The sequence below is a fragment of the Hemiscyllium ocellatum genome, chromosome 14, assembly GCF_020745735.1.
Source record: "Hemiscyllium ocellatum isolate sHemOce1 chromosome 14, sHemOce1.pat.X.cur, whole genome shotgun sequence".
Taxonomy (NCBI): Eukaryota; Metazoa; Chordata; class Chondrichthyes; order Orectolobiformes; family Hemiscylliidae; genus Hemiscyllium; species Hemiscyllium ocellatum.
The window spans coordinates 15,006,227-15,026,346 of NC_083414.1; the positions used below are offsets into that span (position 1 = coordinate 15,006,227).

The 20,120-nt window shown below is 43.5% G+C and overlaps 1 protein-coding gene across 2 annotated transcripts in view; it reads right to left on the minus strand.

Annotated features, from left to right (window-relative positions):
- Nucleotides 1-252: 252 nt before the first annotated feature.
- LOC132822256 (macrophage-stimulating protein receptor-like) overlaps nucleotides 253-20,120 on the minus strand; it is a 133,600-nt gene continuing 113,732 nt past the window's right edge. For both annotated transcript variants that reach the window (XM_060835390.1, XM_060835391.1), the window contains exons 15-21: nucleotides 19,382-19,585; nucleotides 16,182-16,262; nucleotides 13,056-13,237; nucleotides 10,882-10,991; nucleotides 8,168-8,333; nucleotides 5,642-5,778; nucleotides 253-4,212 (exon numbers count right to left, since the gene is read on the minus strand). In XM_060835390.1, coding sequence (XP_060691373.1) covers nucleotides 4,005-4,212; nucleotides 5,642-5,778; nucleotides 8,168-8,333; nucleotides 10,882-10,991; nucleotides 13,056-13,237; nucleotides 16,182-16,262; nucleotides 19,382-19,585 — 1,088 coding nt within the window. In that variant the 3' untranslated portion in view covers nucleotides 253-4,004. The remainder of the gene's footprint in view (nucleotides 4,213-5,641; nucleotides 5,779-8,167; nucleotides 8,334-10,881; nucleotides 10,992-13,055; nucleotides 13,238-16,181; nucleotides 16,263-19,381; nucleotides 19,586-20,120) is intronic.

A 20,120-nucleotide genomic window follows, 5' to 3' on the forward strand; every position in this document is an offset into this window, starting at 1 on the left:
GGAGATGGTATACAGAAAACAAAAACAGTGAGACATTACCACACAGCTCTGCATCTGCTAAACAATGGCACTGTTACATCACAATCCATTTCTGGCGGAAATGTCTTGAAATTAGCTTCTTCGCACAGCACTGCACAGATGGTTCATCTACTTCTTTAACGAAGCAATCAGCCCATTTATTTCAAACAGGTCATAGACTGTTCAACATCAAATAAAGAAAATTTGTTCAAATCCACGAAGTACTCAGAGAGCCGAATTTCAAGGCCATCATTATTATAATTTAAAAAATACAAAAATTTACAAAAATAAATGCTGCTTGGTAGCAGCCTGTACACGTTTCACTATTAGAAAATTTCACCAGATGTACAATTTGTTTTTTAATCCCATCAACTCCAGGTAAAGGTGGACTTGATTCTAAATATAATTCTCATCCATTCTTAGAATCTGAATAGTTCAAACTACTTCTCATTCACTCCAATTCCACACAATAAGGCAGAACATTTAAATACAAAGCACTTCTGCAATTATTCACATTTCTAATGCCGAACACAGTCCAATCAACCCGTTGTCCAGCTAAATCTGGAGACAGCAGCAATTTTTCAAAAGCTATGATCCAAAATCTAATGTTTCACACATCTTTTTTAGGTTGATTTACTGGGGTCATAACTGCAGATAAACTGCTCAGATTTGTTCAGTTAAGCATCTGCTGGCAAAGGAGTTAACATTTGGTGCAAGTGAATTAAACTGTGGCTATTGTTTTAAGTGTTTTAAGTGTGAACTTAGTTCCAATGTATATACCCAGCACAAACTGCATTGGAGAATGTGCAGAGATGAGCTTTTAAATTGATTTCGTGTCAATATTAATGAATTAATCAGGCATTGTACCATCTAGATAGAAAGCAGTCAATGGTGATCCTTAATATGATGCATTAAGTATATGGCACAGGAAAAAAACTGTACATCAAAGTAAGCAGCAGGTGCAGTAGGGGACAGCCCAGTGGCTCAGTGGTTAGCACTGCTGCCTCACAGTGCCAGGGACCCAGGTTTGAGTCCAGTCTTGGGCAACTGTCTGTGTGGAGCTTGCACGTTCTCCCCATGTCTGTGTGAGTTTCCTCTTGGTGCTCCAGATTCCTCCCACAGTCCAATAATATGCAGATTAAGTAGACTGGCTGTGTTAAATTGCCCCTAGTGTCTAGGGATGTACAGGCCAAGTAGATTAGCCATGGGAGATGCAGGGTTAAAGGGATGTGAGGTTGGGGGAGGGTCTAGGTGGGATGGTTTTTGGAGGGTCGGTGTAGACTCGATGGGCCGAATGGCCTGTTTTCACACTGTAGGGATTCTAGTCTATGAGAGAAGATGTCGAAGAGTGCGGTACTGGAAAAGCACAGCCAGTCAGGCAGCATTCAAAGAGCAGGGGAATTGACATTTTGAGCATAAGCCCTTCATCAGGAATGTCAGAAGATGCCAAGATGAATGAAGTGAGAAGCAAATTCAAAGCAGACATTCCAGGAGCATTCATTGAAACAGTGATCAACAATCAGACAGGGTGTAGCAAGCCATACAATTAAGCATTGGGGTGTTGCAAATGTAGTTAGATGCTATATTAGACTCCTGTAGGGATTAACTCTGTTGGGCTAAATGGCTATTTCCCAGCCTGAAGCTCGAGAATATTCATTACTCAAACTGACAAGGAATTGAGCAGCAAGTTAACCAGCCAAACACTGGTCTCATAGCAGGGATTGAACATGCAGATTGTGGGGAAATGATAGACACACGGACTTGTTCATTTCATTCTTCAAGTGGCAATATTCATGCAAGCTCAGGTTCACTGGGTTTGGACACACTGCAAATGTTTTACCCTGTCAATAATTCCTTGTCTGCTCACATGAGATAAAATCCCAGAGCTTTCCACTGTTTGATATCCATATTATGCAGGGAATGGAAATGAAAGTTAGACAGGATGAGCAGCTTGTCTTGGGGATAGGTTGACTTGCTTCCATTGGAGTCTACCTGTGTTTGTTTTGGGGGGTGGGGGGATAACCTGACTGAAGAGTGCACATTCGACAAAGAAGATGTCTCCTCACCTGGGCTGGGCTCTAGCTTAATGGCACCATTTTCACATTAAAGATTGCCCTTTCAGACGAGGAGTGAGGAGATCTTTGTTTCCCTCCCAGTGGCTCATGAGGCTTTAGAACTCTCGGCTTCAGGGGCGAGAGGGATCATTTAACATGGTTAAGACAGATACCTGTTTGGCAGGATTTTCAGGAGTTTGTGGAGTTTGGAACATAAACAGTTCAGCTATGACCTTATTGAAGGGCAGAGCTGGCTCAAGGGGCCACAAGGTCCTGTGTGTGTGCATACAGTGGCAGGAAGACTAGAAGCGGAGGGTCAATAATACATCAGTCACCCCTTAATCACTGTAGTGCAAAGGTCCAGCAAATTAGGAAAGCAAAGTGAATGCAAATGTTAGATTCTGCTTTCTTAAATGTTCCTGGTGAATGGCCTCTCCCTAATGCAGCCACAGTGGTGGCACAGTGGCTCAGTGGTTAGCACTGCTACCTCATAGTACCGGGGACCTGGGTTTGATTCCGCCCTTGGGGCGACTATCTGTGTGAAGTTTGCACATTCTCCCCGTGTCTATGTGGGTGTGCTCTGGTGTCCTCTCACAATCCAGAGATGTGCAGGTTAGGTGAATTGGCTGTGCTAAATTGCCCATAATGTGCAGGCTAGGTGGATTAGCCATGGGGAAGGCAGGGTTACAGAGATGGGGTGGGTCTGGGTAGTGTGGACTCGATGGGTTGAATGGCCTGCTTCCACATTGTAGGTATTCTATGATTTCCAATTTCATGAATAGCTAACACAGTATGGTGGTAGAAAGAATAACAGCTTGTTACTGGCATGATCGTACTTTTAACCTCAGAACTTTTTAACTTATCTACAAAACGTTTTGTCAAGGCAAGATGATTGATGGAATGTTTCATTCCTCACTGCTTGCACAGAACAATCAACTAAATTTCAACAAGAAATGAATGGAAGCCATATCTTTGAACAGAACTCTGTATTTGTTTTCCCTTGCATTGCAGTTTGGATGCATGCAACTGGCACCAATAAGGCTTATTCCTTTCTATTATTATTAATTGAAAAACATCCACCTTACCCTGAGAGCATCATTTCATAATTCCTCCTTTCAGCAAAGCCCCTTCGCTGGTTGTGAATCCAGGGGAGAGGAGACTGCAATGGCTTCTCACGACATGTTGCCATCAGTAAGAACCGTCTCACTGGGCCAAAGGGCCTCTTCTGCACTGTGTCATCTCACCAACTCTTACGTTCCTGAGGATAATGTGGTGCACTGATGACTTACATAGGCATCCAGTTAAGCACTGACTTGTTTTTAAAAGTGCCTTTGTGCTTTCAGACCCCTCTATGGATTCCCTTCCTTTCTATCCCTGAAAGTTCTGCCAGTATCCGAGATGTGTGCACTTTTCATGCTCTGGTCACAGGAGCATTCTCAATTTTAAGCACTTCACTCCCAGCTCTAGAATTCCCTCCCCAACATGCTTTGCCTTGTTACACCTCATTCCTCTTTAAGATACTCCCTATAACCTACTCTGAACAAGCTTTTCGCTATCTCCCTTCACGTCTCCTTACGTGGCCCGGTGTCAAATTTTATTGACCGTGCTCCTGTGAACTGCCTTTGAACATCTTGATGCCACATCAATAGAAGTTGTAGTCGATAAAAACCTTTACTCGGCCTTTAAGAAAATCGTCATTGCCTGGATTTGCACAGAACTGTTGGTTGCAAAGTTGCAACTGACCACTTGGGCACCCATAAACTGTTTGCACTGACCACAGGAATTAGCAGAGACAGGTTACCGGAGGGAAAACACAGGGGAGAAATAGTAGCTGGACTGCAGGAATGGCTTCCGTTGTGCTTAGAGATAGCATTCTCCTGAAATTCAAGTCAACATATGAACAGAAGTATTATCACGTGCAGCAAAACGCATTCAGTCTGAATCCAGGTCTTGCTCATCATCAGTAGTGTCGACTGCAGGGTAGGGCTGGTCATTCCCTAAATTCACATAATTTACTTGCAAGTTGATGTAGTGCTCTCCTTGTAACATGGATTGAATCGCTTGAATTTCATAGACAATTTCAGTAAATTGTGGTCGCATTTCAGGTTTTGGATCCCAGCAGTGCAGCATAATGCTATACCTGTACAAGGAAGAAGGTCATTGAAACAATGGCTTGTGAGTCAAAGTTAGAACTCTACCTCTTCCAGCTTTCAGGCTGGAGGATGTTGAGTTCCCAACATATTCCTGGCAAACCTTCCCGATTCTGTACTCGTTCATTATACCATCCACTCTCCCACCTACTCAACTGAAGGGTGATAGATTCAGGACTGAAAATGTGTTGGTGGAAAAGTGCAGCAGGTCAGGCAGCATCCAAAGAGCAGAAGAATCGACGTTTCGGGCATAAGCCCTTCTTCATTCCTGAAGAAGGGCTTATGCCCGAAACGTCGATTCTTCTGCTCTTTGGATGCTGCCTGACCTGCTGCACTTTTCCAGCAACACATTTTCAGCTCTGAGCTCCAGCATCTGCAGTCCTCACTTTCTTCTGAGAGATTCAGGAGCCAGGACTGTTCACAATCTTTACAGCTACATAAGCGATACAAGCAAAAACTTGGCCCTTCCTCTTTCTCTCTAACCACGTTTCACCAGCCCGGCCCACCCCCACCCACTCCAGGGGCCAATTAATCTTCACAACAAAAGCTCAACAAAGAAAGGTTGTTGGGGCCTGTTCAAATGCAGAGATTCAAGGAAATCAAAATGCCAATAATAATGCAAATTATTATTAAAGCAAAATACTGCGGATGCTGGAAATCAGAAACAAACACAGAGGAACTCGGCAGGTCTGGCAGTATTTGTGGAGAGAGAAACAGAAATAATGTCTAGAGTCCGGTGTGACTCTGCTTTTGAACTGATGTCAAGTCAGTTCGTGGGATGTGGGTGTCACAGGCAAGGTCAGCATTTAATGCCCATTCCTTATTGCCCTTGAACTTTGTGGATTGCTCAGCCATTCCAGAGGGTAGTTCAGAGTCAGCCACTTTATTGTAGACTTGGTTCCCCAAGCAGCCAGACCAAGTAAGGTCAGATTTCCTTCCCCATGGGACGCCAGTGAACCGGATGTTGTTTATTTAACAAAGATCCTTTCCTTTTCGTAACTGAACTTAAACAACACCATCGGCCCTGGTGGAATTTTCACCGATGACCCCAGCTGAGGGTGGAGCTTCGAGATTACCAGAGTCAAGAGTGTGGCGCTGGAAAAGCACAACAGGTCAGGCAGCATCCGAGGAGCAGGAGAATCGACGTTTCGGGCATAAGTGTTGCGTCAGGAATGGGGAAGGGGATGAGAGATAGATAATGGGGTGGGGTTGGAGCTGGGGAGAAGTTAGATAGGAAGATGATAGGTGGATGCAGATAGGGGGTAACTGTGAGTGGGGAGGGGGATCTGCAGTCCTCACTTTATCCTTCTAGATTACTAGCCCAGTTATATTACCGCCATGTCACTGTCTCCCACATTAATACAGGTATAATAAACTTTGAAATGAAAGGAAGATAGCCAGACAGAAACAAACACTCACAGCTCATCCGGACAATATTCGGGTTGAGGCAATCTTCGTCCCTTTAACAAAAATCTTGTAATGTCATAAGGGTCGATTTCCGGATAGGGTGGTGCCCCTCGAGTCAATAGCTCCCACATCAACACTCCAAATGACCACTAAACAGAACAATACCAACACAGAGAATGGTCAAGCCTGCAGGACTTACACAAAGCCACACTGGTGAGGTTAATACAAATTGGATTTGATCCTCACACCCTCTGTTACTTCCAGCATTTCCCAGAGCGATTGAAAATACACTTAGAGGTTAAAACTTTCCTAGTCATGTGTTAGTCACCAATTTGGTGTAAAAGTGTTATATGAACAGTTGTAAACCCATTCAGTCTTGTTTACTATGATGCATTTGAAATGATTCATTGTGGAATTTCACACAATCATTTTCCACTCTGGTTCAGTCCTTGCGAACTTGAATTTAGTAAAATAGAGGAACACATTGAGGGTCGGGGTGTTCCAGGGAATTTTCCTCTAAGGTCTGGTGGTGGGCATCATGATGTGCAGGATATTCCCCCACCACTACAAAGTCCGTTGTATCTTGTCAGGCACTTAAGTGGTCACCTGGTGGGCTTTCCGGATCCTGAGATGGTGATGTCCCATCTCACCTGATGGTGCCTGCTGCTCAGGGGCCAGGAGCAGTGCCTATCAAGGCATGATGGGCCGAATAGCCACCGTAACAATTCTGTGAAGCTATTGGGAACAACGAAGCCACTTTAGAGGCTGAGGTTTCTGGGTGCCACTGAAGAGCAGGACCAGCGGGCAAGGCTGGTGATTTTTCGGGAAGGATGCAGAGGAAGAAAGAGGGGTGGGAAGGGTCATAGCTAGGACACGGGGTGGCTTTCAGCAAACACACTCCTGTCTCTATCCATGTTCCCAATCACCTCCAGATTGAGGCCCCCACACCACCGCAACCCCCCGCCTCAGCAGACAGACTATTCTGTTTCGCCAATCAGGCAGTCTGCCAGAGTCCTCATCAGCCAGGAATGGATTTAATCCTGGCATGAAGAGGACCTTATCTGACCATTCATTGACCACGTAAGAGCATCAATTGGTGGTGAGCAAGGAAGGCAAAGCTTGGGCCTCCCTGCCCAGAATTTAATTCCTGTGGCAAGGGGAAAGTCAGCCGAGTGTTCCCCTATGCGGAACCAATCCAATTATCTTCCCCTCCCACCACCTTCCTGGCCACATCTCAGCAGGACAGGTCTCCTCCCTATAATTTGAAGAAGATTGGTTCCAGATTACCTCACTGGGAAGTCTAAGGATCTTCTGAAGTGCTGAATACCAGGAGTTATAGGGACAAATAGTTTTGATCTCCCCAAGGTCAAAGTGGGCAGTAACTTGTGAGGAAGACATTGCGTTTCTAGAGACAGATAAGCAAGGTCAGTCCAGCCTCTAAATATTCCATGCTTATGTGAAATGCAAACTCACTGTGTCTTGTACTGTGACCATCACATAATTGCAGTGTAGGTGGATGCATGATCACACACATTGCAAAACTGAGTAAAGACCTAAATATATAGTGAGCAAAGAGCAAGACAATCAGTTTGTGGTGTTCATGGAATGCTCAACATATCAGTTAAAGACCAGGCAATGTTTGTTTCTGAAATAGATTTTGTCCAGTCACCAAACCATCAGTAATCCTGTCCATGGAGTCGACTGGATAATGAGCTGGTCAGAAGGGAAAGTACAGATTCGGGTTCTCATTGCAGCCTTGAGTGGGGAGTGGGACAATGTTCCCAGTTATAGAGGTGCAGGAGATGGTCACTTAGCTACTATTTAAACTGGAGGATGGTGTGGGACACAGAAATACTTCACAGGAGAAGCAGAGTATACAACATAAAGCACTGTCTCGAGGAAGCCTGAACTCCAGCCTCAAACATGCAGTACAAGACACAGTGAGTTTGCATTTCACATAAGCATGGAATATTTAGAGGCTGGACTGACCTTGCTTATCTGTCTCTAGAAACGCAATGTCTTCCTCACAAGTTACTGCCCACTTTGACCTTGGGGAGATCAAAACTATTTATCCCTATAACTCCCGGTATTCAGCACTTCAGAAGATCCTTAGACTTCCTAGTGAGGTAATCTGGAACCAATCTTCTTCAAATTATAGGGAGGAGACTTGTCCTCCCGCGATGTAGCCAGGAAGGCTGCTTTATGAGGAGAAAACATAAGGCTCACAGTACGGATCCCTGTCACAAGAAGATCCAGGTTGTGTTGGTACTAAATGTTATAACACATCCTACGGGGCCACGTGTTGATCATCTCAGCATCCCAAGGACATATCAAAAGGACATATCATGTGCCCATACTGATCAGTAATAGGGTGAGGGGTTACTACCATAAATCTCACAGCATGCATCCGGAAGGAGATACCCAGGGAGAAGAACTGTATGTGTAATTATAACCAGAACTTGACAATTTAATGAGGAAAGAAAGTAGAAGCTGGCCACGCACAGCAGCAGTGCCCACATGGAACAGATGAAAACCTACCACATCTGATTTAGTTGTGAACTTTTGAGTCTGCAGACTTTCAAGTGCCATCCATTTCACAGGGAGCTTGGCCTTCCGATGGTCCTGAATGCTATAATACTCTTTGTCCAACACATCCCGTGCCATTCCAAAGTCTGCCACCTTCACCACATAGGTCTCATCCAGCCTGGAGCATTCAAGGACATACACAAGTCATACACAGGGAAATCCTCAAGTACAATTGCAAGAGCAGGTCCTTAAAGAAATCCCTTCTGTATCCCTTTTCAAAAATTGATCAACTCTGACATTTTCTTGGACCACTTATCACATTCAATAGGGGTCAACGGGACAGGAAATGGATACTTATACTTGAGCATTTGATGCAGAAATCGCACTGTTGTTGCTTGTGATAGCTGTAGCTCAGTTGGTAGCACCCTTGCTCCTGATTCATAAGGTTCTGCACTCAAGTCCCACTCTGGTCAACTTGTTATAAAGACCATGGACACCTCTCTCCATTACAGAGAGACAATAAGTTACATGTGCAATTTAACTCTGCAATGTGTGTGAGTGTAGGAAGGCAGGCAATACAGGGATTGAAGCTGAAAATGTGTTGCTGGAAAAGTGCAGCAGGTCAGACAGCATCCAAGGAGCAGGAGAGTCGACGTTTCGGGCACGAGCCCTTCTTCAGGAATCCTGAAGAAGGGCTCATGCCCAAGATGTCGACTCTCCTGGTCCTTGGATGCTGTCTAACCTGCTGCACTTTTCCAGCAACACATTTTCAGCTCTGATCTCCAGCATCTGCAGTCCTCACTTTCTCCAATACAGGGATTGAACCCATGCTGGGGGTGGGGTGGCATCGTTCTGCACCAGACTGTAGTTCACGGTAGCTCAGTGGTTAGCACTGCTGCCTCGCAACACCACGGCCCCGGTTCAATTGTAGCTTCTGGCGACTGTCAGTATGGAGCTTGCACGTCCTCCATGTGCGATTCCTCCCAAGGGCCAAAGATGTGCAACTTGGGTGGAATGTCCATGCTAAATTGCTCATAGTGTCCAGGGATGTATGGGTTAGGGAGGTTAGCCATGGGAAATGGAGGGCTACAGGGATAGGGGAGGGGAGTGGGCTTGGGTGTGATGCTTTTTGGAGGGTTGATGTGAACTCAATGGCCCGAATGGCCTGCTTCCACACTGTGATTCTATTCTATGAAATGACCCCAGGATATAAAAAAATCAACTCTAACCCTCCGGCTGCCAGCACTAAGGGAGGTTGCCTGGCAGAGATGCTATTATTTAGAAGAGGTGTTAAGCTGAGGCCCTATTTACTTCCTGTAAACTAATGAGAAAGACCCCAACAGAACTACTTTAAAGAGGAGAAGGCAAGTTATCCCTGGCCTCCTTGATAATGTTTAGCCCACAACCAATTTCACAAAAAGAGATTGGTTGATCATGATCACATTGGTGTTTGTGGGAGCTTTCTCTGCATAGATTGCCCACCTAGTTTCCTCCATTACAACATAGCTACACTTCAAAAGCACATCATTGGCGAGAAAGTGTCTTGTGACAGCAGGTGGTCATGAAATATGGAAGTGTAAAGTGTTCTGTTTCCATGTGTATACATTGACCAGAATCAAGCTTCTAACAGACTCAAAACACAAAATTGTAAGTCAGGTTCTGAACAAATACCTAAACATCTGATAAAAGCAAAACACTGCGAGGATGAAAATCTGAAACAAAACAAGCACTTGAAGAGAGAAACAGAGTTAAAATTTTGCATCTGGTCTGAGTCTTCTTTGGAACTCAACCAGCTGATGTTAACCTCACATTCAAAATTGATAACTTTGATATACAAAGCTTATTTTTAAAAAGCTCCTCATTATTTCCTTGTTCCTCAGCCACTTGGCTCTCTTTGCCTCCGAAAGCCACAGGGTTTTACATAAGGTTTGGTTTCTCTAAGGTTTCTGCTCAAGGGGCAAATCTTCATGAGCCTCAGGAGAATTGAATGTAAATTATTTAATCAAGGAAAGCATCATTGTTGAGCCTAATATCACCATCATCCCACATCCAAGTGCATGCATCTTTCAACTGCTCTCTGGAGCTGATCTCTCTCTCTCTCTCTCTCTCTCTCTCTCTCATGCTGATGTTGAGGTTAATTGAATGCGGCTCAACTCTCATTTTCACAATATCAGCTAACTCAGCATGGACCAAGAGTGTCTAATTGATCTGGATTTGTTGTTGGTGGCGCCAATCCTGATTCAGCTGCTAAACAAAGCATTGTGTCACTTTTAGTTTCAGAACGTTGTATAGCACTGAATGTTAAATTCTCAGCAAAGTTATTTTGTAAAGTTTTCCCACATCTTTACATTTCCATAGAGAGAGGTCAATTAGAGCATCTTTGACAATAGACAATAGGTGCAGGAGTAGGCCATTCTGCCCTTCGAGCCTGCACCACCATCCAATATGATCATGGCTGATCATCCTTAATCAGTATCCTGTTCCTGCCTTATCTCCATAACCCTTGATTCCACAATCCTTGAGAGCTCTATCCAACTCTTTCTTAAATGAATCCAGAGACTGGGCCTCCACTGCCCTCTGGGGCAGAGCATTTCACACAGCCACCACCCTCTGGGTGAAGAAGTTTCTCCTCATCTCTGTCCTAAAATTGAAAATCAATTATAAAATATTTGGTATCTCTCCCAATACAACAGACTGTCAACTTTATAATTTACTCATGTACTTACATGCAGTTTCTTGCTGCAAGATCCCTATGAACAAATTTCATTAGTGCGAGGTATTCCATTCCTTTGGCAACCTGTAGCCCAAAGCCTATTAAGTCTTTCACTGTTGGATTCTGTATATGAAAATGGAAAGATACAAACATTTGCAATCAGTTATGACACTCAACAGAATAAGTGGACACAGAGCATCTTCCATCAATGCCAGTCCAAACTGCTCACCAACGCGATATTTTAAAAAATATCTATTTCCTCCAACCCTTTCTAGGAATGATGTCACAGCATCCGCTTTGTAGGACTATGTGAACGCCAATTTCTATCTTGGCCATTAGGAAGGGTGCTGGTTGGTTGGCAAGTTGACACTGATTGGCTGAGGCATTGCCTTTGCAGAAGGCAGTGGGGAACAAATGACACCCTCAACCTCTAGGAGATTTCAAGAGCAAGGCACAAGGCTTGAACATATCCCATTTTTTGGCAGGGAATGTGTCACTCACACCTTGTTATACACAAAATCGTTATCTGCAGATCCCAGTCCACGGGAGGATTTTCACATAGAATCCCTACAGTGTGGAAAAAGATCGTTCAGCCCAACAAGTTCACACCGACCCTCCAAAAAGTAACCCACCCAGACCCACTCCCCCTATATTTACCCCTGACTAATGCATCTAACCTACACATCCATGAACACTATGGGCAATTTAGCATGGCCAATTCATCTAACCTGCACAACTTTGGATTGTGGGTGGAAACCAGAGCACCCGAAGGAAACCCACGCAGACATGGGGCGAATGTACAAACACCACAGAGACAGTCGCTTGAGGCTGGAATCGAACCCAGGTGCCTAGTGTTGTGAAGCAGCTAACCACTGAGCCACTGTGCCACCCTAATGCGGCAGGTCCTAATGCATCTCAGCTTCCCTTGTGGTAGATACAGGAATTCTATGGTCTGATATTCCAGCACAGTGTAGCAACAATCAGAAGCTGCACTTTACTTTCTATGCTACGACTGTGTGACATGGTCCTCAAAAGCAACATTCCACTGAGACTGTTAGCAAGGGATACCGTGTTGACATCGGGACACCTCTACATCATCAATGATTGGCCAGTGACAATGGATCACACCTGGTTAATCATCCAACTCGATTCGTAAGTTGGAAAATTAGGAACCAGAGTGAAATTAGGTCATTGACATCCAAAGATCCACTGAAATCTTTATAAACTTTATAAATCTGATGTAGATTTTGAGGCTGAGATTGGAAGATCCTGAAAGACAAAGAGTTCAGGAAACTAATACAAATTTGAGTGGTGTGACATTACAGATCTACTACAGAATTACTGGTCCTTCAGCTGTAGCCACAATTGTTTACAAAATTATTTCCTGCCTGGCTTTATAAATATCATTATAAATAGATCAGACCCCCTTGTTACTTCCACAAGGATGAAGGGATGGAGATTTGCCAAGTAAATGCAATTCAAGTGTTCATGGCCAGGAATAGGAGGCAATTTTAACTTCTGTCGATGACTCAAGAAACAGTCGATATTGGACTTGCCACTACATTCTTTTCATTCACCCTCACAGGATGAGGGTATCGTTGGCTAGGCCAACATTTACTGTCCTTCCCTAATTGCCCAGGGGCAGTTAAGAGTCAACCAAATTACTGTGGTCTGGAGTCCGGGTAAAATGGCAGTTTTTTTCCTTAAAAGACATGAGTGAATCAGATGGGTTTTCCCATTTGCCGTGGTGGGATTCAAACCTGGGTCCAAGAACATTACCTTGGTCTCTGGATTAACAGTCGAAGAGAGTGGTGCTGGAAAAGCACAGCCAGTCAGGCAGCATCCAAGGAGGAGGAGCGTCAGTGTTTCGAGCATAAACTCTTTGTCAAGATCCTGATGAAGGGCTTATGCTCAAAAGGTCAATTCTCCTGCTCCTCGGACGCTGCCTGACCGGCTGTGCTATTCCAGCACCACTCTTTCCGACTCTAACCTCCAGCATCTGCAGTCCTCACTTTCTATGAATTATCATTCCAGCAATAATACCACTCAGCCATCGCCTTCCCCATAGATACTTGGCGTGGCCCTAATGGTTTACACACGATTAAAATTACTCCCAATGTCCACAATGTATAATAGGCTGCATCCCCAGTATATTATACCGTTACTATTGAATTAATCTTCACATACCCGGCTTTCCTGACGAATAAAATGCCGAAGGTCTCCATGCTTCATATACGGTAATACTACCAACGGTAACCCTTCCTTAGGAAGGAAAATTCCGAGCAAAGATAGAACATTTTCATGGTGAAAATCCTTCATGATAATCCCTTCTTTCAAAAACTGTTCCACCTCTTCAACATCTGAAATTCCTATTGAAACACCACAGCACAATGAGGATGATTATCAACATGAAGCAGACTGATTTTATTTTGTATTTTTGTTTCTGGACAGGAGGGTTTTGAATATTGATTTTGTGCTGCGCATTGGTCTTCCTCCACAAGGAGGCACACTGAAATTCATGGCTTGGGGTTTCTCGGAATCCTGTTTCTGGAGGTATCACAGAACTATAGAGGAATATATAAAATACCTATATGGAATACTGTAGGTTAGATGGGCTTCAGATTGGTATGACAGGTCGGCGCAACATCGAGGTCTGAAGGGCCTGTGTAACGCTGTAATGTTCTATGTTCTAACATCATTACAGCACAGAAGTAGGCCATTTTGCCCATCAAGTCTATGCTGGCATTTTGTAGACTAACCCAGTGAGTTCCATTCACCCACTCCATCCATGTAAACTTAAAGTTTATAGGAACAACTAATCATTTTCCTTCTTAATCTAAACTTGCTAATAACCTTGTTCATCTTTATCAATTTTTTTCTCGATCCTTTTTCTGCAAGTAAAATAACTCTAGCATTTCCAATCAATTCTCACACCTAAAATGTCTCACCCTGGACTCACTCTAATGAATGTACTCTGCACCCTCTCAAGGACATACAGACAGAGAATAGAATACGTGTAGCATGTAAGCAGGCCATTCAGCCCATACAGATCCTCTGAAGAGCATCCTTCCTATACCCAGATCCCTACGCTATAATCCTGTGTTTCCTATGGCTAACCCACCTAACCTGCCCATTCCTGGGGACCATGGTCAATTTAACATGGCCAATCCACCAAACAGCACATCTTTGGACTGAGAGAGGAAATCAGAGCACCCAAAGGAAACACATACAGAGAGAGAGAAAATGTGCAAACTCCTCACAGACAGTCACACAAGACTGGAATTGAACACAGGTCTCTGACTCTGTGAGCAATGCTAACCACTGAGCCAGCATGCCACTTAATTCAACATTGCTTCTGCTCTTTTGTACTCAATACCTCTACTTCTGAAGCCCAGCGTAAAGATAGCATCTAGAATTGGAGGAGTCATTTGAGGGCTGCCACTACTTGCAAGCAGTTGCATCAGTAGTTGCGACACAGTGCATAGCTAGTTCCCTTTTCTTAAGGTGGAATGACTGAAATGAAAAATTGGCTTTTAAAAATCTCAAAACTCCTTCTGGATTGACACTGCTCAGAGAATCCCTTCTATCTCAATTGTCTTATTGAATAATGGCGTGGAGCCATCCAAAGGTGTAAATGATTGTCAACAATGAAAGGGATCATAAATCATAGCCCAAAATCTCTCATCAGTACATCTCCCTGATGTTGGGAATGATTGGGAGTGCTCTACCCACAATATCTCTTTAGCTGAGAGCGATTTAAACATCTCGGAGGAACAGATTCTCAGGCAGGTGAGGTGCTATGTGGTTCCTCGGGTGCCCCCACGAGAAACAGGATTTATACTTCGCCGACCCAGGAGGTTTGAAGCCATTGAGTCTGATTTTAACCCTGAATAGAGAATGAGTTTTCAATAAATTGAAATCTTCACCCATTGTCTCACCACATTCACTGAATTGCCCAATCTCAGTCAGTCCAGTGAAGAAAGTTGAGGGGGGGGATTGGGGTGAGACACAAGACTTACATCCATGGACAATGTAGTGGCTTTCCCACTACACAGTCATGCTGGTGGGTCTCATACATACCTCCTTGGTTTAGAAATAGAATAGACTTGTCAGCCAGTGCGACAGTGAGTGCGGCAAGAAAAACACATAAAATGGGAGGGAAGCAGAACAGCTTAACACTGATTCTAATTACACTAAAGGTGTATTGTTGCATATGAATTATTATTGTAATAAACTTCAAACCATGCAGGATGGTGCAGAACCATTAAGACAAGAATCCCATATTTAACTAAAACAGACGTTGTTGGAAAAGCTCAGCAGGTCTGGCAGCATCTGTGAAGAGAAATCAGAGTTAACATTTCGGGGCCAGTGACCCTTCCTCAGAACTCACCAGACCTGAGATGTTGACTCTGATTTCTCTTCACATATGCTGTCAGGCCTGCTGAGCTTTTCCAACAACTCCTGGTTTTGTCTCTGACTTACAGCATCCGCAGTTCTTTTATGTTTTATCTTATATTTAATCCCTAGTCTCTTCCAAGCTAGCATAGGACAGGCACAGAGTTAAGAGAGAATTATAATTGGTCTTAAAGTCACAGGGCACAGACGAGGTTCAAGAGGAAAAAAACAGAACACTTTTACTTTAAGATTTGAAATATGTAAATATACAATTCAGTAGGTGACAGGTTAGTTGCCATCTAGCGTGTGGTGTGGAAAGATGGAAACTGATGCAGAGAACTGATATAAAGGAGTCAATTTAACAGGAAAACTAAGATTTATACTGGTTGAGAGAAAAATATTGATTGGTTGGCAAGTGGAATCCGATTGCTAACTGTGTTGTCATGGAGAATGCACCAGAGTCCAGATTAGAGTGGTGCTGGAAAAGCACAGCAGTTCAGGCAGCATCCGAGGAGCAGTAAAAACGACGTTTCGGGCAAAAGCCCTTCATCAGGAATACAGCTGTATTCCTGATGAAGGGCTTTTGCCCGAAATGCCGATTTTCTGCTCCTCGGATGCTGCCTGAACTGCTGCGCTTTTCCAGCACCACTCTAATCCAGACTCTGGTTTCCAGCATCTGCAGTCACTGTTTTTACCCCATGGAGAATGCACCCACTAACATTGATTGACAGTTTCTCTTTATTTGAACTGAAATAGAGGAAGACCAAGCACTTTGATATTTGAACAACTGGGTAGAAGATGAATATGGAAAGGCACAGAGGACAAAAAAAATGTCAAGAAAATCTAAACGAATTATTAAGGTATAAAGAAAGAAATCATGGAACAATGACAGCATACTATTTGTATTCTAGTACGTACTATTCAGAGACTTCACAGCACAGTGGATTTCTTTCTTATTCTGGTCTTTGTACAGCCCATGGTAAACACTACCAAAATGTCCTGTAAAGAGAGGCACCATTACTTTAACATTCCTTTTACTTCACCAATTTTACTCTTCACCTCCAGTGTTGAACAAAGCAATTATTGACTATTGCTACAAACACTTTTCTTTTTTGTTAAAGTTTTTCATCTTGCGCTGATCAGGACATTTCCCAAAAATACAATTCAAGAAGAAAACCAACATTTATATTGCATGTGAGGACAGTACCCAGTGATTGGCAAGTGGACTCTAGTAGAGATGTTTTCATGAAGAATTCCCCCATTATTGTTGATTGACAGTTAACTGCCAGGCTTTGCTTAAATTTTAAGTGAGGTGTATTTTTCAAGACATTGCCCTCAGAAATGAACCAATGATTGTCTTTTTTCTTATATATCCAGAAGTGCTCTTACATACAATTAAATGTTGTTTTTACTGCCCATCACCAAATCATCATGTAATGTTTTCATTGATTAAACACCATCAGTAAATCACTTATGTTCTCTAATTGGTCAATTTACATGCAAAGCCCATTTAAGGCAATGCAGACCACCAAAGGGAAGGGCGGTCAATGACTGTCACCTATTGTGTTAAGTTGAAACAGGTGCAGTGCATGCACTTGTTTTGCTGCCTGCCCCTTAAATTGGTATTCTTGCAAAATGTCCTGACAATGGAAAGCTCTGAAAAATGTATTTTCTCAGAGATATTCAAAGCAAAGTTTGACATAACTTCTCTCACAGCTTTATGGCCAGGTAGGGAGTTGCCAAATATAAAAATCTTGCTTGGTACAAATTAAATGACCATGAAATCCATGAGGGTTGCTGATTGCGCAGTAGTAGCTACACCCACCCATTTATCTCAAAGTAAATTCAAGGTTCAGGGATTCCAGGCTGCACTTGAGGACTGCTGATGTTTAATAAATCAACACCCAGTGGTCTGGATCTTTCCAAGATCGGGGGTTAGTGAAGGTTGTGGTTCTATGCAGTACTGGTAGCAGCCACTGCCTTCCCGATAGCGCTGCAGAGAAGAATTGACTAGCTGCATTTAGAGGGCATGACCTCTTACACCAGGGTGCATGACCCAAGGGAAAGACATGCCACTGGCTTCTTAAAGTACCAATGGAATGAGACTTTCATTGAAGGCGGCAACACAGACACTTCGGCCAGCAAGCGAGACCCCAATGCCATTTCCAAAGGAATCCATCATGGGAACCAGTCATTCAATGTGTTTTCTTTTTCCCCAGTATCGACTGGTCTAACTGAGGGCAGTCTGGGCTCTTGAAGCTGGAGAGCCAGAAGTCACCCAGATTGAAATCTGCAGCAGCCTACAGTCGAAGCTAACTAAGGGAGAGCACATTTGTGTTCAAAATGGCACCCTCTCTTCAATTCTGTCAAACATTAACTTCAAAAGTTAAGGGAGCGACGGGAGACCCTTTACAAGATGGCAAGACAATAAGATATAAGGCCATTCAGACTATCAAGTCTGCTTTGCCATTCCATTGTGGCAGTTATATTTCTCAACCACATTCCCCTGCCTTCTCCCTGTAACCCTTTATCCCTTTACTAATCAAGAACTTATCTGTCTTCTGTCATAAATACACTCAGCAACTTGGCCTCCACAGCAATGAGTACCACATTGGAAGAAATTCCTCCTCAACTCACTTCTAAAGGGTCTGACCCTTCACTCTGATGCTGTGCCCACCAGGTCTTAGTGCTGGTGTCCAATGTTGAAACCAGGTAGGGGAGAGCTTCTGAGACTAGAGAACTGGTTCCCCAGTCTGCCACCTGCAGGCCACCTCTAAGTGACTCGGCTGGCCTCCCAGCTCCTCCAGGAGCATTTATATGGCCTCATGTGATCCTAAGAAAATCACAGTGGAAACACATGGCACTGTCCCTGAAATTGGCTGGTCGGGTGGTGGATGGAATGACTGAATTAGCTAACCAATCAAACAATTTTTTTTATAGATTCATAGAATCCAGAATATGTAAACAGGACGTTTGACCCAACAAGTCCACACCAACCCTCTTAAGAGTATCCCACCCAGATCCATTCTCCCACCTTACCACTCTGCATTTCCAATGACTAATGCACCTAACCTACACATCCCTGAACACTATGGGGCAATTTAGCATGGCCAATTTGCCTAACCTGCATATCTTTGGACTGTGGGAGGAAACTGGGCAAAGCCAAGCAGACACGGGGAGAATGTGCAAGCTCTATACAGTCACTTCTGTAGCTTATCCTCTGACTTTCTAATGAAAATAATCCTAATCTACTCAACTTCTCTTCATAGTTATAGCCCTCCATACCAGGCAATATCCTGGTGAACCTCCTTTGCAAAGCATCCACATCCTTTTGGTAATGTGGTGACCAGAACTGTACACAGTATTCCAAATGTGGCTGAACCAAAGTCTTATACAACAGTAACATGATCGACCAACTCTTGTACTCAATACCCCGTCCAATGAAGGAAAGCATGTCATATGCCTTCTTAACCACTCTATTGACCTGCATTGTCACCTTCAGGGAAGAATGGACCTGAACACCCAGATTTTGCTGTACATCAATTTTCCCCAGGACTTCTCCCTTGTGTCTTGGCTTCACATGTGCACATCTAAATACTTCTTAAATATCAGGGATTCTGCCTCTACCAACCTTGCAGGCAGCGAGTTCCCACCACCCTCTGGGTAAAAAAAAGATATTCCTCCCATCCCTTCTAAACCTCCGACCCCTTACCTTAAATCTATCAGATGGTCATTGATCCCTCCATCAAGGGGAAACGTTTGTTCCCGTCCACCCTATCTATTATGGTGATTAATCATTAAACTGGTTACTGAATATCCCAGAGCCCCTGACAGTGGATTTGGGATGTGGGAACAGCCCCAACTTCTGTTTGCTCCTCTCCCAAGATAAAAACCAGCATCAAGACAAACAGAATGAGAAATTGGGAAAGACAGAAAAGAAAGGAAATGGGCAGACTGTATACACATATTAAAAGTGACCCATACTAACTTCCATGAGAACCTTCATAGCCATGGGAATTTGAGGAGATAATGCTTCAGTCCAGTTTAATGCTGGGCAGTACAGTCTTAAAAACCAGTTGCAGGAACGTTAATGAATCAACAATTGAGCACATACCAACCTTTTCCAATCACCTGGTCCATGTAAGCAGTTAAACATTCTTGAGGGATCAGAATATCTTTTACTTCTTCCAGTAGCTCCGGCCTCAGGTTTTGTGGTTGGATTTCTTTAGGACTTAACAAGGGGATCGCTGCACAGTCAGCGCTGCCTTTATAGCCTCGAAATGTGATTCCACTGGACCCAGACGTTGTGTTGGGACTGAGACCTAACCAAGAGAAAAAAAAACTTTCCTTGAAGAGGCCATATCCTCTCACTTTTATTTATTTGGTTATCTTTTGGAAATGTTCAATTTTAAGACATGTTCTGGAACTCTTTGTTACCCTGCCAGACACACCATGTCTCTCAGTGACAATCTTTGTATATCGGTGATTACTATTAAACAGAGATTTCCAGATGGTTCCATTCTGCATTAGTACATTTCCATGTGAAAGAGAAAATAGAAAGAATGTTTGCATTCATATAGAGGCTTTTCATAATTTCACAAGGTCTCAAAGCATTTTTCTACCAATTAAGTCCTTCTGTGATGTAGGAAATATGGTAGCCAATTTGCACAAAGTAAGCTCCCACAAAAGGCAATGAATTATTTTTGGTGATTTGGCTGAGGAATAAATATTGGCCCTCACACTAACAGGAACAAGGTTTCTCTTCACTGAGGTAACACCATGTAAAGATAAAAATATATATAAACAATTGGAAATGAGTATTCAATGGAATGCAAACATTCCTCTTTCAGGGTGGCT